At 39.3% G+C, this 16,707-nt stretch overlaps 1 protein-coding gene across 2 annotated transcripts in view; it reads right to left on the reverse strand.

Annotated features, from left to right (window-relative positions):
• Positions 1-1,606: 1,606 nt before the first annotated feature.
• Positions 1,607-16,707, reverse strand: part of LOC120797395 (serine/threonine-protein phosphatase 2B catalytic subunit alpha isoform) — a 62,387-nt gene continuing 47,286 nt past the window's right edge. Inside the window, exons 9-14 of one of the 2 annotated variants that reach the window (XM_040141027.1) lie at positions 13,721-13,846; positions 12,918-12,989; positions 11,133-11,159; positions 10,056-10,140; positions 9,162-9,259; positions 1,607-2,724 (exon numbers count right to left, since the gene is read on the reverse strand). In XM_040141027.1, coding sequence (XP_039996961.1) covers positions 2,525-2,724; positions 9,162-9,259; positions 10,056-10,140; positions 11,133-11,159; positions 12,918-12,989; positions 13,721-13,846 — 608 coding nt within the window. In that variant the 3' untranslated portion in view covers positions 1,607-2,524. The remainder of the gene's footprint in view (positions 2,725-9,161; positions 9,260-10,055; positions 10,141-11,132; positions 11,160-12,917; positions 12,990-13,720; positions 13,847-16,707) is intronic. The other variant, XM_040141028.1, reaches the window with a different exon arrangement.

The raw sequence follows: 16,707 nt of genomic DNA on the forward strand, positions 1-16,707 counted from the left end.
TTTGATTTATTTGGTCAACTAGTTTAGAGAGTAGGGGTAGGTTGTAAATAAATAATGTAAATAAGTAACATGTAATAACATTCTTAGCTTAGTTGATATTTTAACATTCATGTATTTGGAAATTGGAGGTTTAATTCTACAAACTACATAATAAATAAATAAAAAACTATAACATTTTAGTTCTAATCCAGATTTGATCTTTGTATAAAGAGGAAGCCTGTAGATCTTTGTCTCTTTAGTATACAGGTACACTTGCACAATCTTGGCTCTGTCTTCCAAGTTTAATCAAAGAAGTCACTAAGGTTGATATAGAGGAAACACCTTTGTCGTGAATTTGCCAGGGAACAATTTCCTACATACTGGGCAGTCAACGCCAAGTTTTACAGTTGAGAGGAACTGTACACAATCTAGCAAAACACTGATTATTTTCCGGAAACCGAACTAATAACAATGTAAGGGTCTATATGGATTCACATGGAAGAGAGTTAAGACATGATGTGTAGTTTTGAAAATCCTTGAAAGCTCTCTCCCACCCCAGGCATCTTTTCACCTCTTTAACTCCGAGGTGTGAACGAAAAATTGTGAGTCTTCTATCTCTGTTGTCCCAGCCTTTGGTTTCCTTGCAGGTTTGAATTCTAAGTGTAAGTGTGTTTCCTGCAATCTTGTTGAAAAGCAGACCACCACGCAGCTCTATAACACAGTTTTATTGACTTGACTGACCGATGCAGAAAACGCCCAGAGGATTGTGTGTAATATGTACTTGGTTTTATTGTACATGGTTGCATATATATTGGCGGAGGACTGTAGGACAGCCTGAGTCGCACAAACACACACACACACACACACACACACACACACACACACACACACACACACACACACACACACACACACACACACACACACACACACATATATACAGGAGAAACAGGTTCCTTTTAAGTTGAAATTCATGCACATTTTTATTGAACAGTTATATAAAATACTTTTCATAGTTGCAAGTGCATGCCTCATCTGCCAACAGTTTTGAAGTTAAATTACAAAAGCAAGGCTTCATGTCGTGTAGTGAATTACTTGGGCACTTAAGCAGTTCTTAAAAAAGATTGAAGTATTTTTTGTTTCATCTTAAAGTATTGAGCAGTATCAAACCTGTAACTGATATACAAAGCAGAGTTCCAAATAATAATAGTAATCATAATCAAATTACACTCTCTGTGGCACATTTACAAAACAGAACAAAACCGATTTACCTGTTATATGACACAAACAGCTAATCATGCATTTTTGAGTTTCACATGTAACCACACACCTCACAAGAATTGTCAAACATGCTTAATTGGACTGTGTGCACTTACAAGCGCAGGTTAAAAATATGATTTCTCATCCATCTTCGATAATTAAATGCTTCAATTACAAAAAGAAGTTGAAGGCATAGAGCATCATGGTGTTAATTGAAAGTATGCAGGTATATGTTTCCAGTATATGTTCACTAAAGCGCAATATATTTCAAAACAGGCCTCCACAGCCATGGTATTCAGATTTTCTATTTCCTTTGTTTGATTTTTATAAAACATGCATAGGCAGACACTTTAAGTTTATTGTATTCTTTTTTTTTTTTTTTTTTTTTACACAATATAGGTTCTCTATTTTTACTTTGTTCGCAATACTTAAAAAGAGAAAAATTAACACTCAGTTCCAGCAAGCCACAATAAATCTGCCCCCCCCCCCTTCCAAATGAGACAAAAAATAAACATATTTGCAAATGATAGATAGGTAAATGTAAATTCCAGTTATGAAACTCAAGAAAATAGGTATTCATTACCGAGTTATTTAGCCATTATACAGAAAAATCAGGTCAAAGCACACACCAAAAGAACCTGAGGTAAGCATAATATGTACAAAACCATAAAACGTTCCATTATTTGGCATTTCGACAACATTGCAACATTCTTTTTAAGACTGCCTAATTAACTTCAGAGCTATTTTATAAGAGTAGCAAAAAAAAAAGTTATCAATAAATAGTCCTTATTTAGTTTGTACACCCTTATATGTTAAAAACATTATCTCATGTTCTGTCCTTTTTAGTGCTGTATTTTTGTAAACGTACAATAGTTAGTAAGAAGTTACACGACTTTCCATTTCGGTGTAAATGAGCAAGGGTCTTTCAAGAAATAAAAGAAAATAAATCACCTTTAGGATCTATCTATCCCTCTCTTTCTCTTTCTCTCCGACATACTGTGGTGTGGTGTAGCATCAAGCACAATAAAGGCCTGACTGTTCAGAAATGTGAACCGGCAATAACTTAGCAGATTTGACTATAAACTAATATTTTGAAGGCATATCCAAAGACTAGCAAGTGAGATGTCCCCCTAGTGTGAGCCATAGATGCCTCCTTCCCTCCACACTCCAACACTCCCCCTCCTTTCCGCTCCTTCACCCTTTACCCCTTTTCTGCGGTGGTGGGCCAAGATGAGGCATGGGGCGGGGCAGCCCCGTGGGCCAAGGTGACGCCTGCCGCTGGTCTTCACTGGATGTTGCTGCCGCTGGTGCTTCCCTTGGCGTCCGTGCCGTTGGTCTCTGAGGACAGGGCCTTGTTCAGGGAGTTGAGGCTGGCGTCGGAGGGCAAGGCATCTCGCCGTGGTGGCATCCTCTCATTGATGCGGTCCAGACCCTTTGCCTCCTCGAAGCTAGTGATCTTGTGCTGGGGTGAGAAGCCCTTGATGGCTGTTGAGATGCGAGAAGAAGGGGATAAGGGGAGGAATCAGGAGTGATTTTAGAGGGGAGAGATTAAACGATTAAAGGAATGGGCTCACGCTCACATTCACCCACACATCACCAGATCTGGCTTATCTTTGGTTTGATCTCGGTTCATGGAATTCTTGTAAGAAAAACTTGTTTTACTGAGAAAATGACAACATAAAGACAGCATCTGAGGAGCTATTGGCTAATTCAGCTGCAAGTCATCCATAAAAAATGAGTAACTGAAGAGCCTGATAACACTAATGATTACTGCATGATGCCGATCCCTAGAGACCTTGTTTTAAAAGGAATAGTTTGACACTTTAGGAATTATGCTTATTTACCTTCTTGTGCAGAGTTAATTCTCCACTCCACTCTCCCCTCAGTCGGTTCAATACAAGGTTACAGCCGGCAGCCAGTTAGCTTAGCTTAGCGTAAATATTGTAAAGCGGGAGAAACAGCTAGCCTGGCTATGTCTGAGGTAACAAAATCTCCCAACCAGCACTTTCAGTGTAAAGCTCACTAAATAACATATTTTTGTTTTCTTTTTACTTGTTTGTTTAATATGCACAAAAAAAAAACAATGTGTGAAAGAAAAAGTGTGATTTCATGTGTTTCATGATTTAAATGAGGGATTTGTTGGATGTTAGCTAAGCAGCTGATGACTTTGGCCTCATTTCGAACGGACATATACGAGAGTGGTATCGATCTTCTCATCCAACTGTACGCAAGGAAGTGAATAAGCGTATGTCCACCTATTCCTTCAACTGAACATAACAGCTGTATATATAATGTGACATGAATCTTATAATATTAATAAGGCTGAACTATTCAGCTTTAGATATAATTGTTCAAATATGTAATGTTTTTAATCAACACCAGCATATATTGTACAACAGGTTTACATATTGAACATTTTGAATGTTTAGTGGTTCAACAACAGATGAACAATCACTATAAAGGATGTAACTCATTTTTATGATATGACAACACATTAACACCATTTATCAGAGTCTCCAAATAATGTAACTTGACAGACAAAAGATGAAAAATGATCCTTCTAAATCTAAAAAGGCCACTCCTGGCATCAGGGTCGACAGGTTTTCACTGTGCCATCAATCCATGCTGTAATCAGTATCTGTGAAAAGACACCTACAATACTGGACCATCTAATGGCCTTCTTGTACTGCTACTTTGTAAATCTTAAACATTGTATGCACTATAAAATATGAGTTAAAAATATGGCTGATATTCAAGAATATCTTGACTCAGGCACATTCCAGAACACCTGAGGACCCCAAACATCCACATCAACCCAACGTCACGGCTTAAAACGACAAAAGGGAAGGGAAGGAGGAGAATGATCAAAGAGACAAAAAAGAACGAGGGGAGGAAAAAAAAAAAAAACACTAGAGTGGAGCCCACTAAGACATTCACTTCCACAAAATAGAACCACGCTGAGACTGAGCTCACGTACAAAGACACTACAAAGGTACTTGGGATGCTAACGACTTGTTTAGTCTGCTTGGAGCATGCAGCAATTAAGTGTTCACTGGAGGTTATGAGGGGTGGAGGTGACAATACGAAATAAACTGGAGTTAAATAAAAACAGGATCAAAATACATTGAACTGAATAGTGGAACCAGAATCAACAGATCATTAACTGTTGTGTTAAAATACCACTGAAATAAAAATAAAATAAAATCAGGCTAATTTGCTTTAATAGCATCTCATTTGTCAACTCAAGTCTGTTTTATTCAATTCAGTTGGGTAATCTTAATATTTAAATGCAGAATCATTCTCATATTCAGCTTGATTGAATTTCATTTCAGCCCATTTTTCCTAAAAAAAGTAAAAAAATTGTTACTTCCACCTTTCATAAAGGCTGGGGGTCTTGATGGTATTAAAAACTCTGATTGGAAATAAAATGACCCTTTACTAGAATGAGCGCAGGAGGGAAATGGGAGGGGTGGGCCGGGGAAGGCGTAATTTTAGAGGACAAATTGGGGTGCGTGGAGAGGGGCATGATGGGTAGCGTAGTTGTGTTGCTGCATAGCACAGGTCAGACACAGGTTATTAGCAGCTCACAGTAAAGAACACGACACAGCAGGGCCACAGAGGATCCACATGGAGAGAGAAGCAGAGAAGTGTCTCGACACTACAATGGACTGTCCTCTATGGGGCTAAAGAGGAAGTACTGGACAATTTTTTATGTAAATAGCAGCTAGCAAACTACTATTTAGCTCGCAGTTGAGGTTGTTCTTGCGCCAAAGGCGGTGTAAGAAAAAAAAAAAAAAAGAAAAAAAAAGAAAAAAAGATTTTAGGGAGAATCCAATTTGGATTACAAAGCCTCCTGTGGAGTGTTTGTCTCTACCAATTTAGATCCAACTCTAAGGAAAACTATATACTTACTATATTCAGAGAACTGCAACAACAATGCACAACTGCTTCAGCTGTTTCAAAGGGGAAATACCATTATAAGCTTTCATAGCAAGACTTCAGTGTTGTGTGAGGGTAGAGCAGCGGGTACACTATCTTGGAAAGTAGATTAACCACGGTAAAATTACGATGTTGAGTGATTTAAGTGCAATACTCGTTTGTTGAAGGGACTCCTTTCCTCTGGCAAACTTCAGACAGCTTTAGATACGAGAGCAAGTGCAAGCAACAACACAATGTAACACTATCTTTGTGGGTATATACTATTAGACACAACATCAGAGGTGTCTAGACATGATCTACCAAGCACTGTGTGACTTCTAGCTACATGTAGCCTGACCAATACTGGATTTTTGAATGCTGATAATCGATTATAAGAGTGGCACTGTTTCTAAATGACCTCAAACATATTTTGGCATTTCCGGGACACAACTTTTTGTTACTTATTACCTGAAATATACATCGATATGCACATACCTACAATGTCAAATATATGGGCCTGGATTGTCTGAATTTTCCGTTAAAGACGCATAACAGTGATATTTAAACTTCTAAAATGAAAAGGAAAGTAGAACTCATCTGGCATTATAACATGTTGTCTATACTATTAAAACATAGTCTTAGGATTTTTCAAGGAAATGTAAAAATACATTCTTGATACCTAATATTTATTTTGTAGTGCTAGCTAATAACAACACATAGTGTAGCATTTGCTTTGCACTCACTCAAAATCACAGTATGCTCTCTGTGATTAGGAAGTCTGTGCCATGAAATCCATTCCCCTTTAAAACAAGTGTGACCACAGGATTTCCTGATTACTTACTTCTTTTCCTCTGTTAATACTATGCCACATTTTGTTAGCCCAAACACCCAACACACTCTATTCAAGCACCAGCGAGATGGATGAAAACCCAGCGGAGCCCCCTGTCTATTGCCATGAAAAGCAACAGAAGAGGGCAGCCAGACCCATTTACCTTCGTCAGCCTCAATAGCTTCAATAGTAGCTGAAGAGAAGAAGAGGGGGGTTGCAAAACGAATGAGAGAAGTGAGCAGGAGAGTTCATTTTGTCCCAGGAACAAGTCAATGAGCAGCAAAGACAGCCAATGCCGACAAATAAGGTTAATGTCATCTCCACTTTTTATGACAAAGGACACATGGATGTTAGCAAAGAGGAGAAAAGGAGGAAGAAGAGGAGAGGGATGAGCCTAACTTTTTAATGGGTTCCAGATCTGTAAAGGGAAGGTGACATGTTTGCGGCAGCGAAAGACCTCATGGAGAGTAATGCATCTTTGAGGTACTTTGAAAAAGTCTGACAAGGTCTGACAAATGAGTCAATGTAGAGATAGAAAAAATGATTGCGGGGACGAAGAGTGATAGCAAACACAACACCATAAAGCTGGAAATATATTAGTTCTTTACTAATAAGAGCATACATGAAGTTCAAAATAGGACGAATGGAAACAGGGATAAGGTCTAAGTGCGTGTGTGGTTGTGGGTTTTATGGCGGTAGCTTCATTGCTAATGTAAAATTGAAGCGCTGTAGACATACAAAGCAGTGTTACTGTTGTGTTGTGTGCAGTATGAAGCAGTATGAAGCAACATCTGGAACTGCAAGATTAGCATCTTTTGATATGAAATATCAAAAGTGCTGGCTTTTTGGTGAAGTGTGAGGGGAGGAAAACATTGGCATTTTAACCACTTACCAATTTTTTACGGTCATCTTTCAGATTATAAATTAACATACAGTACAACTGCGTAAATGAGAAGGTGACAGCAAAGTAACGGCTATACAACACTGAAGACTACAGAACATAGTGCCATGAGGATGAGAATAAATTACAAAAAAAGGCACGAGAGCAACAGACAAACCTTAAACAGAATGGCTGATGGAGTCAACATTACAGTAGAAGCACACTAGCATCTACCTAAAGGAGGGGAGCAATGTGATTCTACCAATGTTGCAACAGGAATCTCCGAACATCACTCTGCCTCCATTGGGGTTCTCTTTAGTGTCAGCTGCTTCCAAATGGCTTAAAAACATATACTCTTCGCTGTCCATATCCATCTATGTTAATTCTTAGGACCGCTACTGTCATGCAGGTCATCAATACAAATCTAGAAATACCAGTGTGTTTAGTGCTTCCAATGCTCTTGAGGAACTCCAAAAATACAGTTAATGTTGGCTAAAAGGCTAAAAGCGTAATAGATGTTATTTGTGTCTACTGCTAATTTTGACTGGAGAATTTAGTGTTTAAATAATGTAAAAAAGGATGTAATAGTACCCATGTCTTTTCAGCCTTAATCAGTGAGGCAGCAACAGGGAAGAGCAGCAAGAGAGAAGAGCTCCCTAATCGAGATATGCAGAATTGCCAGCTTTGACCAGATTTTATTTCGTTCCAACTTGGTAACTTCTCCCTCCACAGGAGGTCACAAATCAAACTGGCCCAGTTCTCTTCTGCTGTCTGCAGCTAAGAATTCCCCATCATTCTATCTGCTGCCTGCGTCTTACAAAAGGATGTAAACTTCATCTTTTCGAGCTGAAACTAAACGGCATGCTCTGTTAAATTGAAACTGTGTAACACGTTCTTCATGTTAGAAATAATAATAAAATGCACTCTTGGTCAATTTCATAAACTCAGAGGTTTTGCAGCTGAAGCCTTACTTGGTCTGGTATGACTGGTGGATAATGTTAGCAAAACCTAGGTGGGTTTTTCCTATCTAACTGACTTTATCACTTTATGTGTACCAAAGTACACTTACTATACAATAGTTTAACATACTACATTTTAGTTTTTATCATCATCCTGTAATGGTTACTTGTAGTCACTGTTCAACAAACATTACATACACTTGCTTTAACAAAGAGAGATACCTATTCTTGAAATATAAGAAGTGGCTTTTTAATGTGAAAACTGTGAGTTTATGTGATATTTCTGTGTGCAATGTAACATCGTGTGTATTCAGGAAAGAGCTAGCTGATGTTTTGTGAGAACCTGTGAGAGGAGAGGGAAGTTACTTGGATTTCTGCTTCATTTTGTGAATGAAAAGGCAGAAAGCAGCCATCCCCCTTTCATTCACAGTTGGTTGTGTCAATTCCAATTCATCCTTTGAATCACAGAGAGTCCCATGTCTATCCTGACAGAGCATTGCCCAGATCCACTAGCACACAATTTTTGACAATAAAGTGGTCATTTCTCTCAGGAGTCCAACTAAATTTGAAGTGTCTGTAAAGGCTTTTCCAGAAAGCTTTTACATCCTTGCTACAGCAGCTTATTAATCTCATAGGGAGTGTTTGGAATTCAACATGAGAGGGTGAGCTGAACTCTAAACTCGTCTTACAGAAAGAAAAGAAAAGAAAATAAGACAACAGAATACTTGCACAACCGATTATACCTGCAGTTTCTAGGGAGAAAAGAGAAAGAAAAAGATACAGGTAATATTTGAGATAAAAACCAGTGGAATACAGAAAGAGACGGGGACGGGAAGACAGCCTATTAATGCGAGACATCAAGAGGGAGACACATTTGAGAAGACAAAGGGACAAAGAAAATCTGCTGAATGTATTGGACATTGTTTGGGAAGAGGGGACTGTGTGTAGGAAATATAACTTGATATTTTATAGTAATTTATCCAGGAAAAATTACTACATAAAAATTACTACATCAAACTATACTAAAGTTGAAGGAAAACTGCACAGAGCAGCTGTTTGCCTTGTAGTATTTAATTAAACATGTAGTATAGAAAGGATATTGACTGACACTGCCAAAAACATTTAACTACACTTACAGTATTACTCTGAGGCAGCGATTTGAAATTCCAGGACCATCGATGAGGTTAAAGGGAAGAATGTGGATATACAGTATACCCTAAACACTGAGCTATCACTTTATTCAGGTTACTGCTGTGTAAGGAGAATTTGTGTGTGTGTGAGAATCTGTTCTGGGGGCCATAGCATGGGGTCTTAGGGTACTTGTTTACAGTCTTACCATTCTGCAGCTTTTCTTTGCCACCGGACAGCACTCCGCTTGGTAGCATGCCTGTCGGGGTCAGTCCCTTCAGTGTCAGCACACTCTCACTCTCCTCTCTGAAATTGAACAAAGAAATATTGACATCATTTACTGTGCATCACTTCCCTAAAGCTCAATTTACTGTAAAATATTTAGAAACGTGAGTTTTGGACATTGTAATACTAAATGACTGAAACAAAAACTACTAATTTCTACATAATACTGCCAGATGTAATTTAAGCTTGCAAAACACACTTGGGTGCAATGTAACAAGCTGACAACACTGAGATACTGTCACCATAAAAAGTCGTTATGATGAATGAACAATTGCTTTATAACGCATCCACCAGACACATGGAAACATCAACATCATTTGGAGTCGTGTTTCTGGCAACCTGGTGAATGCAAGTCCAATATTGACTGCCCTTTTAGTTCTGTTTTTGGTCTCCACCAACTCCAGGGAAATATCTTGCTCTTTAGCTGCCAAATTCTCCACTGAGTTCACAAGCCAGTTGCTAACTTGGTCAGTCTGCCGTTAGGTGCTGGGCAGGCTGTGTATCTGGGGTTTATGAGGTTTTTGCTGAAAACAACTACACTCTGCACCTGGAGTTGATGACAATGGTGACAGTAATCCAAGACAGGAAAGCTGCAGGTTGTAAAACCAAAACAAAGAGCTGAAAGATGCTACAACGCTCCATAGAGCTGAGGGGACCTGCTGAGTCGGGTGGGAATTCGGCCCACTGTTCATATAAAAATATTGATTAGTGCAGCTTTAAATATTCAGTATAGTCTTTTGTAATACAGTAGTATTGAAGGTAACATGACAAATGTAGAACATACAGGACACAAGGGAGTTTTTCCACGTTAGAATACCTGAGCACAGAGAATACTCTGGCCATCTTTCCAATGGCACGGATCTTGTTGCGGATGACCTCCTTACGGGCAGAAGCAGTGGCACCTGAAAAGGTCATACAAAGTGTGACTCGTGTGTACAAAACCACATCCTTTGAAGTGTAATCTACACTGCATTGCCTGTGCGTAGGTGTGTGTGTTTTTGTGTTTGTGCGTTTGTCTATCTCCAAGCGCCTTTATTATTTAAGTATCATAAAATTTAGTAAATGTGCTGAGACAGAACATGGTTGTTGCACTATTAGTTTTATTCAGAGGTGCATCAGAAGACCAAGATGCAAACACAATTTGGTTATTGAAGCCCAAAGTTCAGATTATGCAAAATAGTTTAAATCCATCCACACATCACAACAACTGAGTAATGCTCAGCATTCACTGCATTCATGCTACTTGTATTACATCTCTAGAGGTATTGAACTGTAGACCCTTTAAATCATACATACCATTTTCCCCAGGCAGTACTTAAAAATCTTAGAATTTGTTACATCTTCTGTATATACCCTGTTTCTTGTCCAAACATGTCTTTTCAGCAAGTTTGATGAGCACACACAATATGAATTTTCCTGTTCTGTGTTTTTGTGGTGTTTTGCGGAGACTCAAACAGGACTTTTCCTGGACTGGAAAACAAAACTTTGCTTTAAGAGACCCTTTTGCAAAATAACAGTTTTAAGGCCCCAGGGAGCCAGTGTGGAAAATGCATGAGTATGAAGGATGGAAATGAAGTTGGTGTGTGGTGAAAGGTCGGGTAAAGGAACGAGTTGACCGTCTGAAGTCTTGTTTGAGACTCTTTGTATGTTTGCCCAGAGGACTGATCTCCTGTAGTAGTAGTAGTAGTGCTTATTTTAATGTGTACAGCAAATACATTCCTTTGGCTAATGAGAATGACCTCCCTGAAGTTGTTTTCTGTTGTTATGTCAGTTTTGGGCTCAGCTGAAGCAGGAGCATGTAACTGTGACATTAGTTAGTTGACAGATTGAAATGCAGCAAGCACAGGACAAAACTATCTACCATGGCACACACCGATATGGCTAGTGTTTGTACCTTTTTTGGGGGGATATATTAGCTGTCCTTCTCATGAAAACACCCCCAGAAGAGAAGACAAGAGAAAGGACAGAGAGAGATCAGTGGATGGCTGCAGAATGAAAGAGGAGGCGGTGGAGAGGTGGCGCATGGTGAAATAAGAGGCAACAAAGCAATTGTAAAGAAAAGCGATGCCTTGAACACAAAACTCTGGAAAACATAGAAAAGAGAAATTAGATGAGGTAAACCAAGGTAGGGACTACATCACAGCATGAGATAGAGAAACAGAGAGAGAGAGAGAGAGAGCAGAGGAGGATGCAAAAGAAATATTTGAAAAAGTAGTGAGGTTTGAAATCACTGAAAATATCAGCAGATAAAGAGCAGGGCAACAAAATGATTATCAGAGATTCAAAGGGCACAGAAAAGGAGATCATGAGCGAGAAAGACATAGGAAAGAACAATCCAAATGTCAACATAATGTACATTAACAAATGATATGAAAGTGGAGATGGCTGCAAAACCAAAAAAGAAAAAGAAATGAGCTCAAGAGGAGACACAAAAATGAAAGTTTGAGCAAAGAAAGGTGAAATTAAACCAAGTGGATCAACTAAAAGCAATGAGTGAATGAATCGGGTGAAAATGAGGAGATGTTAAAGGATGGCTTATTATTTGAATGACTATGAGTCTTGCCACTTTTATCTGCAATCAGCTGCCACTCCTAAAGACTTTGATGTTACTACAATGATAGAAGATTGATTTAAAATGATAGATTGTGAAGAAAAATTGGTTTCACTAATGAACCGACAGTATGAATTCATAACACAAAATTCAAATTCAGAGGACATTATTTAAAATCAATTATACAGGTTGTACAACTGTGACACGGTACATATGTGGACCTGAATTTACTTTTCACTTTTCTTTTTTCATATACTACCTATTTATATTCCCTGATGATGCATTAGCCAGTCATCTTCATTTAATTCAAATTAACCGAAGGAACAGGTTGCATTTAAAATATCTTTAAAAAGTGTAACATGTGGTTGAAATCTGGCCATATCCTGACACTCCACCCCTGGGTGCTGTTTACAGAGTCAAACCATGTGCATCAGTAAACACGAAGTGAGAAAGGGAGAGAGGAGGAGGAGGAGGAAGGGGAAGTACTGGTGAGATCATTTCCTGTTTGGCACTGAGGGCTGGGACAGGCAGAGGGAAAATGGTCATCTCATTGTAGATAAGATGTAACTTGGGATCAAACAGATGACTTGAACTTGCCACTATTATATGAGGATAAAAAGCATGAGCAGTGTATGGCTAACCGTGCTGTTTGAACTCATAGGCACGTGTAGTACAAAGCAATCTTGTGAAAATAATACATTCAACAATGATATTTAAGGCATTTCAACACCTTTAAAGGCCTTAAATTTAGATGCTTTTAGACTTTTTCAGAGTTTCTAAGGTTTCCCGGACATCCTGTATATCCTGGTTTATCTAACGAAGTACTTTCAAGTGGCTGAAGGCAATACAACAACGATTCATTCATTCAGCTGAGTCATGTGTCAAATAGATTGGATTGTTGACTGGATGGTTTCTCTGTTGACAAATACGTTTAAGAATGTTTAAAATTGAATATATTTAAACTGGATGTTAAGAAAATAGAGCAGCCCAGGAATGTATGAACACACAAAAACTGTGTATATGAGATTTTGAGTGTGTGTCTGGGACTCCTATTAGCAGAGGACTCCCTCTAGTGGATTTAGGGCAAACTGCAGTGAGAACTGTTGTGTGTCTGTCTGCTGTACTTACCATCCAGCTCCTCGTCAGTGGTCAGCTCATCATTGGAGCAGATGCTCAGTACGTTCACTAGCATCTCGGTCACTGCAAAATAAAATAAAATAAAATAAACCAAAAAAAAAACAAAACAAAAAAAAACCTTTTATTTTATAACATAGCACTTATTTTTTTACATACCACTTCATGAGTAATCTTGAGTCTGGGGAAGGTGTCCAGCCATAAGAAGTCATGTTAGTTAGACAGACAAAGGTTCACCTGATTGACCCCTCCACACACTCAGTGAGCAGTGACCTTGCAACACTGCTGGTAATGGCCCTGTACGGAAGGGTCACACCCAAAGTGGGCTTCCTGGAGTGAGTGCGTCACACATAGTTACTGTATGTGTGATGAATTGACGCCGATGTGTCACAGAAATGTCAGTGGGATACTTGAAATGCAACAACAAAACTAAAATTTCTGATACAAACCTCAAGACATCTAGAGAATGCAATCCTCTGCTCATGTTGGCATTTTTTAAACTGTCATTGACTTATTGATTTACAGTATATAGACCTTTTTAATTAGCACGCCTAACTTATTTGGTAACTTTGCACATTAGCGGGTTTCTGGCTCATTAATCATTTGCAGTAAGTATTGTATGTATGAACTGTAACTGACTATACCGCACTGAGTATCTGTGCTACATTTCTCGAGGCTGGGTCAGTTTCATTACTGACTCAGAAAACTGAATATTTGAACAACATTTGTTAAAACTGCTTGTAGTCAATGTTCTCATTTCATGTATATTACTACTGCATGTGTGTACTGGTGCTCACCCTTCTCGCCGACAAAGGGCAGGGACCAGGTGAAAACGTCCATGAAGTTGGGCAGCCAGTAAGGGTGAGGTGAACAGTTGAACTGTCGGATGTTCATCACATTGTTCTCGTATTTCAGCACTGCCGCTGGGGAGGGACAGAACAGACAAGGGAGGTGGTTGTTCAAATATGTCCAAATGTGTAAGGTTAGATATAATGAAACTCTGCTTTCTCTCTGGTCCTTGAACACATGAGATGAAATATGGTTACGGAAACCATCCTTACCACAACTTTAGCTGCTATAATGCGTCAGCATTCACATGTCCCACAGAACTTCACCACCTCTGCTACTTGATTGTGCAGCAAGTGCATCGAATGCATCACAATGAAAAATGCCCACAATTTTTAGGTTTCTTCTTATTTACTTATTATAAAGTCTCAGACAGTACGCAGCAGACTGAAATCATGACTTGAGTCCGTACTTCACCAGTCCAAGAAAAAGCACCACATCAAATTGAGGTCCAAGTTCATTACCAGCCTGCTTCCTGTTCCCAACTACCAATTAGAAATACTGTATCAAATATCAATAATTAATCAGGAATTTAATATCAAATAAATTAATAAAGACTCTGTGGCTTAGTCTGAAAAGTTCCTGGGTGTCCCTGTTTTCACCCCTCTGGAACATTTCCTCTGCGTATTGATTACGGCCCCCAGATGGTGAATCATTATCTGTCATTTATGGGATTGGACACATGACTAACATCACAGAAACACATGGCTCAGCATTTGGGCTCTTTCAGCCTGAGCACTTTTCATTACTTAACAGAAAACTATCAATTTCTGGTGAGTAGGTTAGGAGAGAGTTGGCAGAGACAGGAAGCTAAGCTAATGATTGGCAGAGCTCGCAACAGTAATACACACTATATGATGATCATTAGCATATTCTCATTTTCCAGGCAATCTGTCATGGAAATGGGGATCTGCTTTGTCAGCATTAAAGTGGTCCTACTTATGATGTTTCATAAGTTAAATTTAAAAAAATCTATGTGCTGCATCATTTCAGGAATTTCTACCAATACTTAAAGCCGAGAGCTTTAGAGGAATAGTTGTACATTTCGGGAAGTTTTCTTACCTTACTTTCTTACTTAGATTAGAGGATAGATAGTTAATTTAATTGTAAAACTACAGCTAGATCCCAGTACGCTAAGCTTAGCACAAAGATTGGACACGGGGAAATGGCTAACTAGCAGTGACTTCCTTGGAGAGTCCAGTGGTTGTCTGGCAACCTCACAATGACAAAAAAAGTCCACGAAATTAGTGCGTTAAGCCATGACATACCGTAGTTTGTAGACATACTGTAAAACCACAACTTTGGTTTGTTTAAGGATTAAATAAACGAAATAAAACATGCTGATTAGGGAACTTTAGAGGTGCTGGTTGGCGGCTTTTGTTACCTTTAGACAGAACCAGTCTAGCTGTTATTGCCTATTTCCAGTTTTCATGCTAAACTAAGTAACTAGCATCTGGCTGTAGCTTCATATTTAATGGAAAGATCAGAGATTGGAGATTGCTCTTGAGTTACAAGGAAAGTAAGTGTACTTCCCCAAATGCCCAACAATTTCTTCGATGTTTTTAAGACTTAACTTGTAGTTGAATTACATTTTTTTCTACAATTTAAAATTATTAATAATAATAATAGGATGCTACACTCACATAAAATTCCACACAGTGGAGATTCCAATTGGTGCGTTTAAGCTGCCGTTCACAGTAAGGGTGAAGAGGGAAGAGCAGAATAAAAGCAGCAAAGCATCCATTTGACAGCAGCTGAAGCACAAGACAGCTGGAATGGCAATTTACCCTCCATATGTACTTGCAGTCATGCTGGGATATTCATATAGTATTAAATCAGTCATAGGGACACATTATTTGGAACCACTTTCAACCCTCAGCATGCATATATATATCAGTGTACATCAGTTTATTTTATATGATGTCTTCTCATAATCACATGGTCTCTGTGCGCCATTGACATAGAAACCACCTCCCAAATAGTGACCACGGCATGACCATGTGACCTCACCCATGATCAAGGCACAGTGTGAACGTGCTTGTTGAGGAAAACATGAGAGCCGCCAAACACAAATAAATCCATGCTGTATATAGAGGCCCCTGCCTCTCTCGTACACAGGGCAAGTCTGGTGGCCTAGATCTGCGGAAAGCGGACACCTTGGCTGGGTCATCATGGGGGACTTTCCTGCCTTGGCCCCTCTCAGGGTCGGGAATAGCAAGTCATCAAACCTGGCATCCCAAGCAGCTGTAACATTGGTCGCAACACAAAGCGGGTCAAAAAACATCCCGCTACGGTAGGGTTTGCCTCAGTGTGTGTGTGTGTGTGTAAAATCAATGAGGCATGGCAATGCATATAGTGCAGTAACTATGCAATCCAAGTGGTCCCGTAAGTATTGCAAAGTATTACACTCCGTTGCCTTCACCTCTTTATACCGCGCTGCACAAATGAACACACACAGACATCCTCCAACACAAACAGAACATTCTCCTGCAGGGGAATATCTATATACTGTACAATTAATTTGCCATTGTTATCAATATCAGCAAAACACTACTACCCAGTCCAATAAGAAAATCACTGTGTTAGTCTGACACACTCCACTCAGAAAGGGCTGCGGTGTTTATGCATGTGTGTCGATGTGCATAAAAGCAATCGTACGCGTGGGCTGCCATTGCATGAACATCGCATACTGCATAAGCAGTGTCGAGGCACTTGATTGAATGTAGCCATGGAAGCCCAAGGGAAAAAGGCAGAGTGGGGGAAAAGGTCAGCTCCCCTGCCATCGCTCCTTCAAATCAGATTCCCTTTAAAGGAACAGAGACACCCACCAACCTCCCATGTACAAACACAACAAACATGTTTGTCGAGCTCTGGGTGCGAGCAGGTCAAGACCCACTTTTCAGGATATTTCATTAGACATGCAGAGGAGGGTAACAGG

Source organism: Xiphias gladius, chromosome 12 (genome assembly GCF_016859285.1).
Source record: "Xiphias gladius isolate SHS-SW01 ecotype Sanya breed wild chromosome 12, ASM1685928v1, whole genome shotgun sequence".
NCBI classification, from domain to species: domain Eukaryota; kingdom Metazoa; phylum Chordata; class Actinopteri; order Istiophoriformes; family Xiphiidae; genus Xiphias; species Xiphias gladius.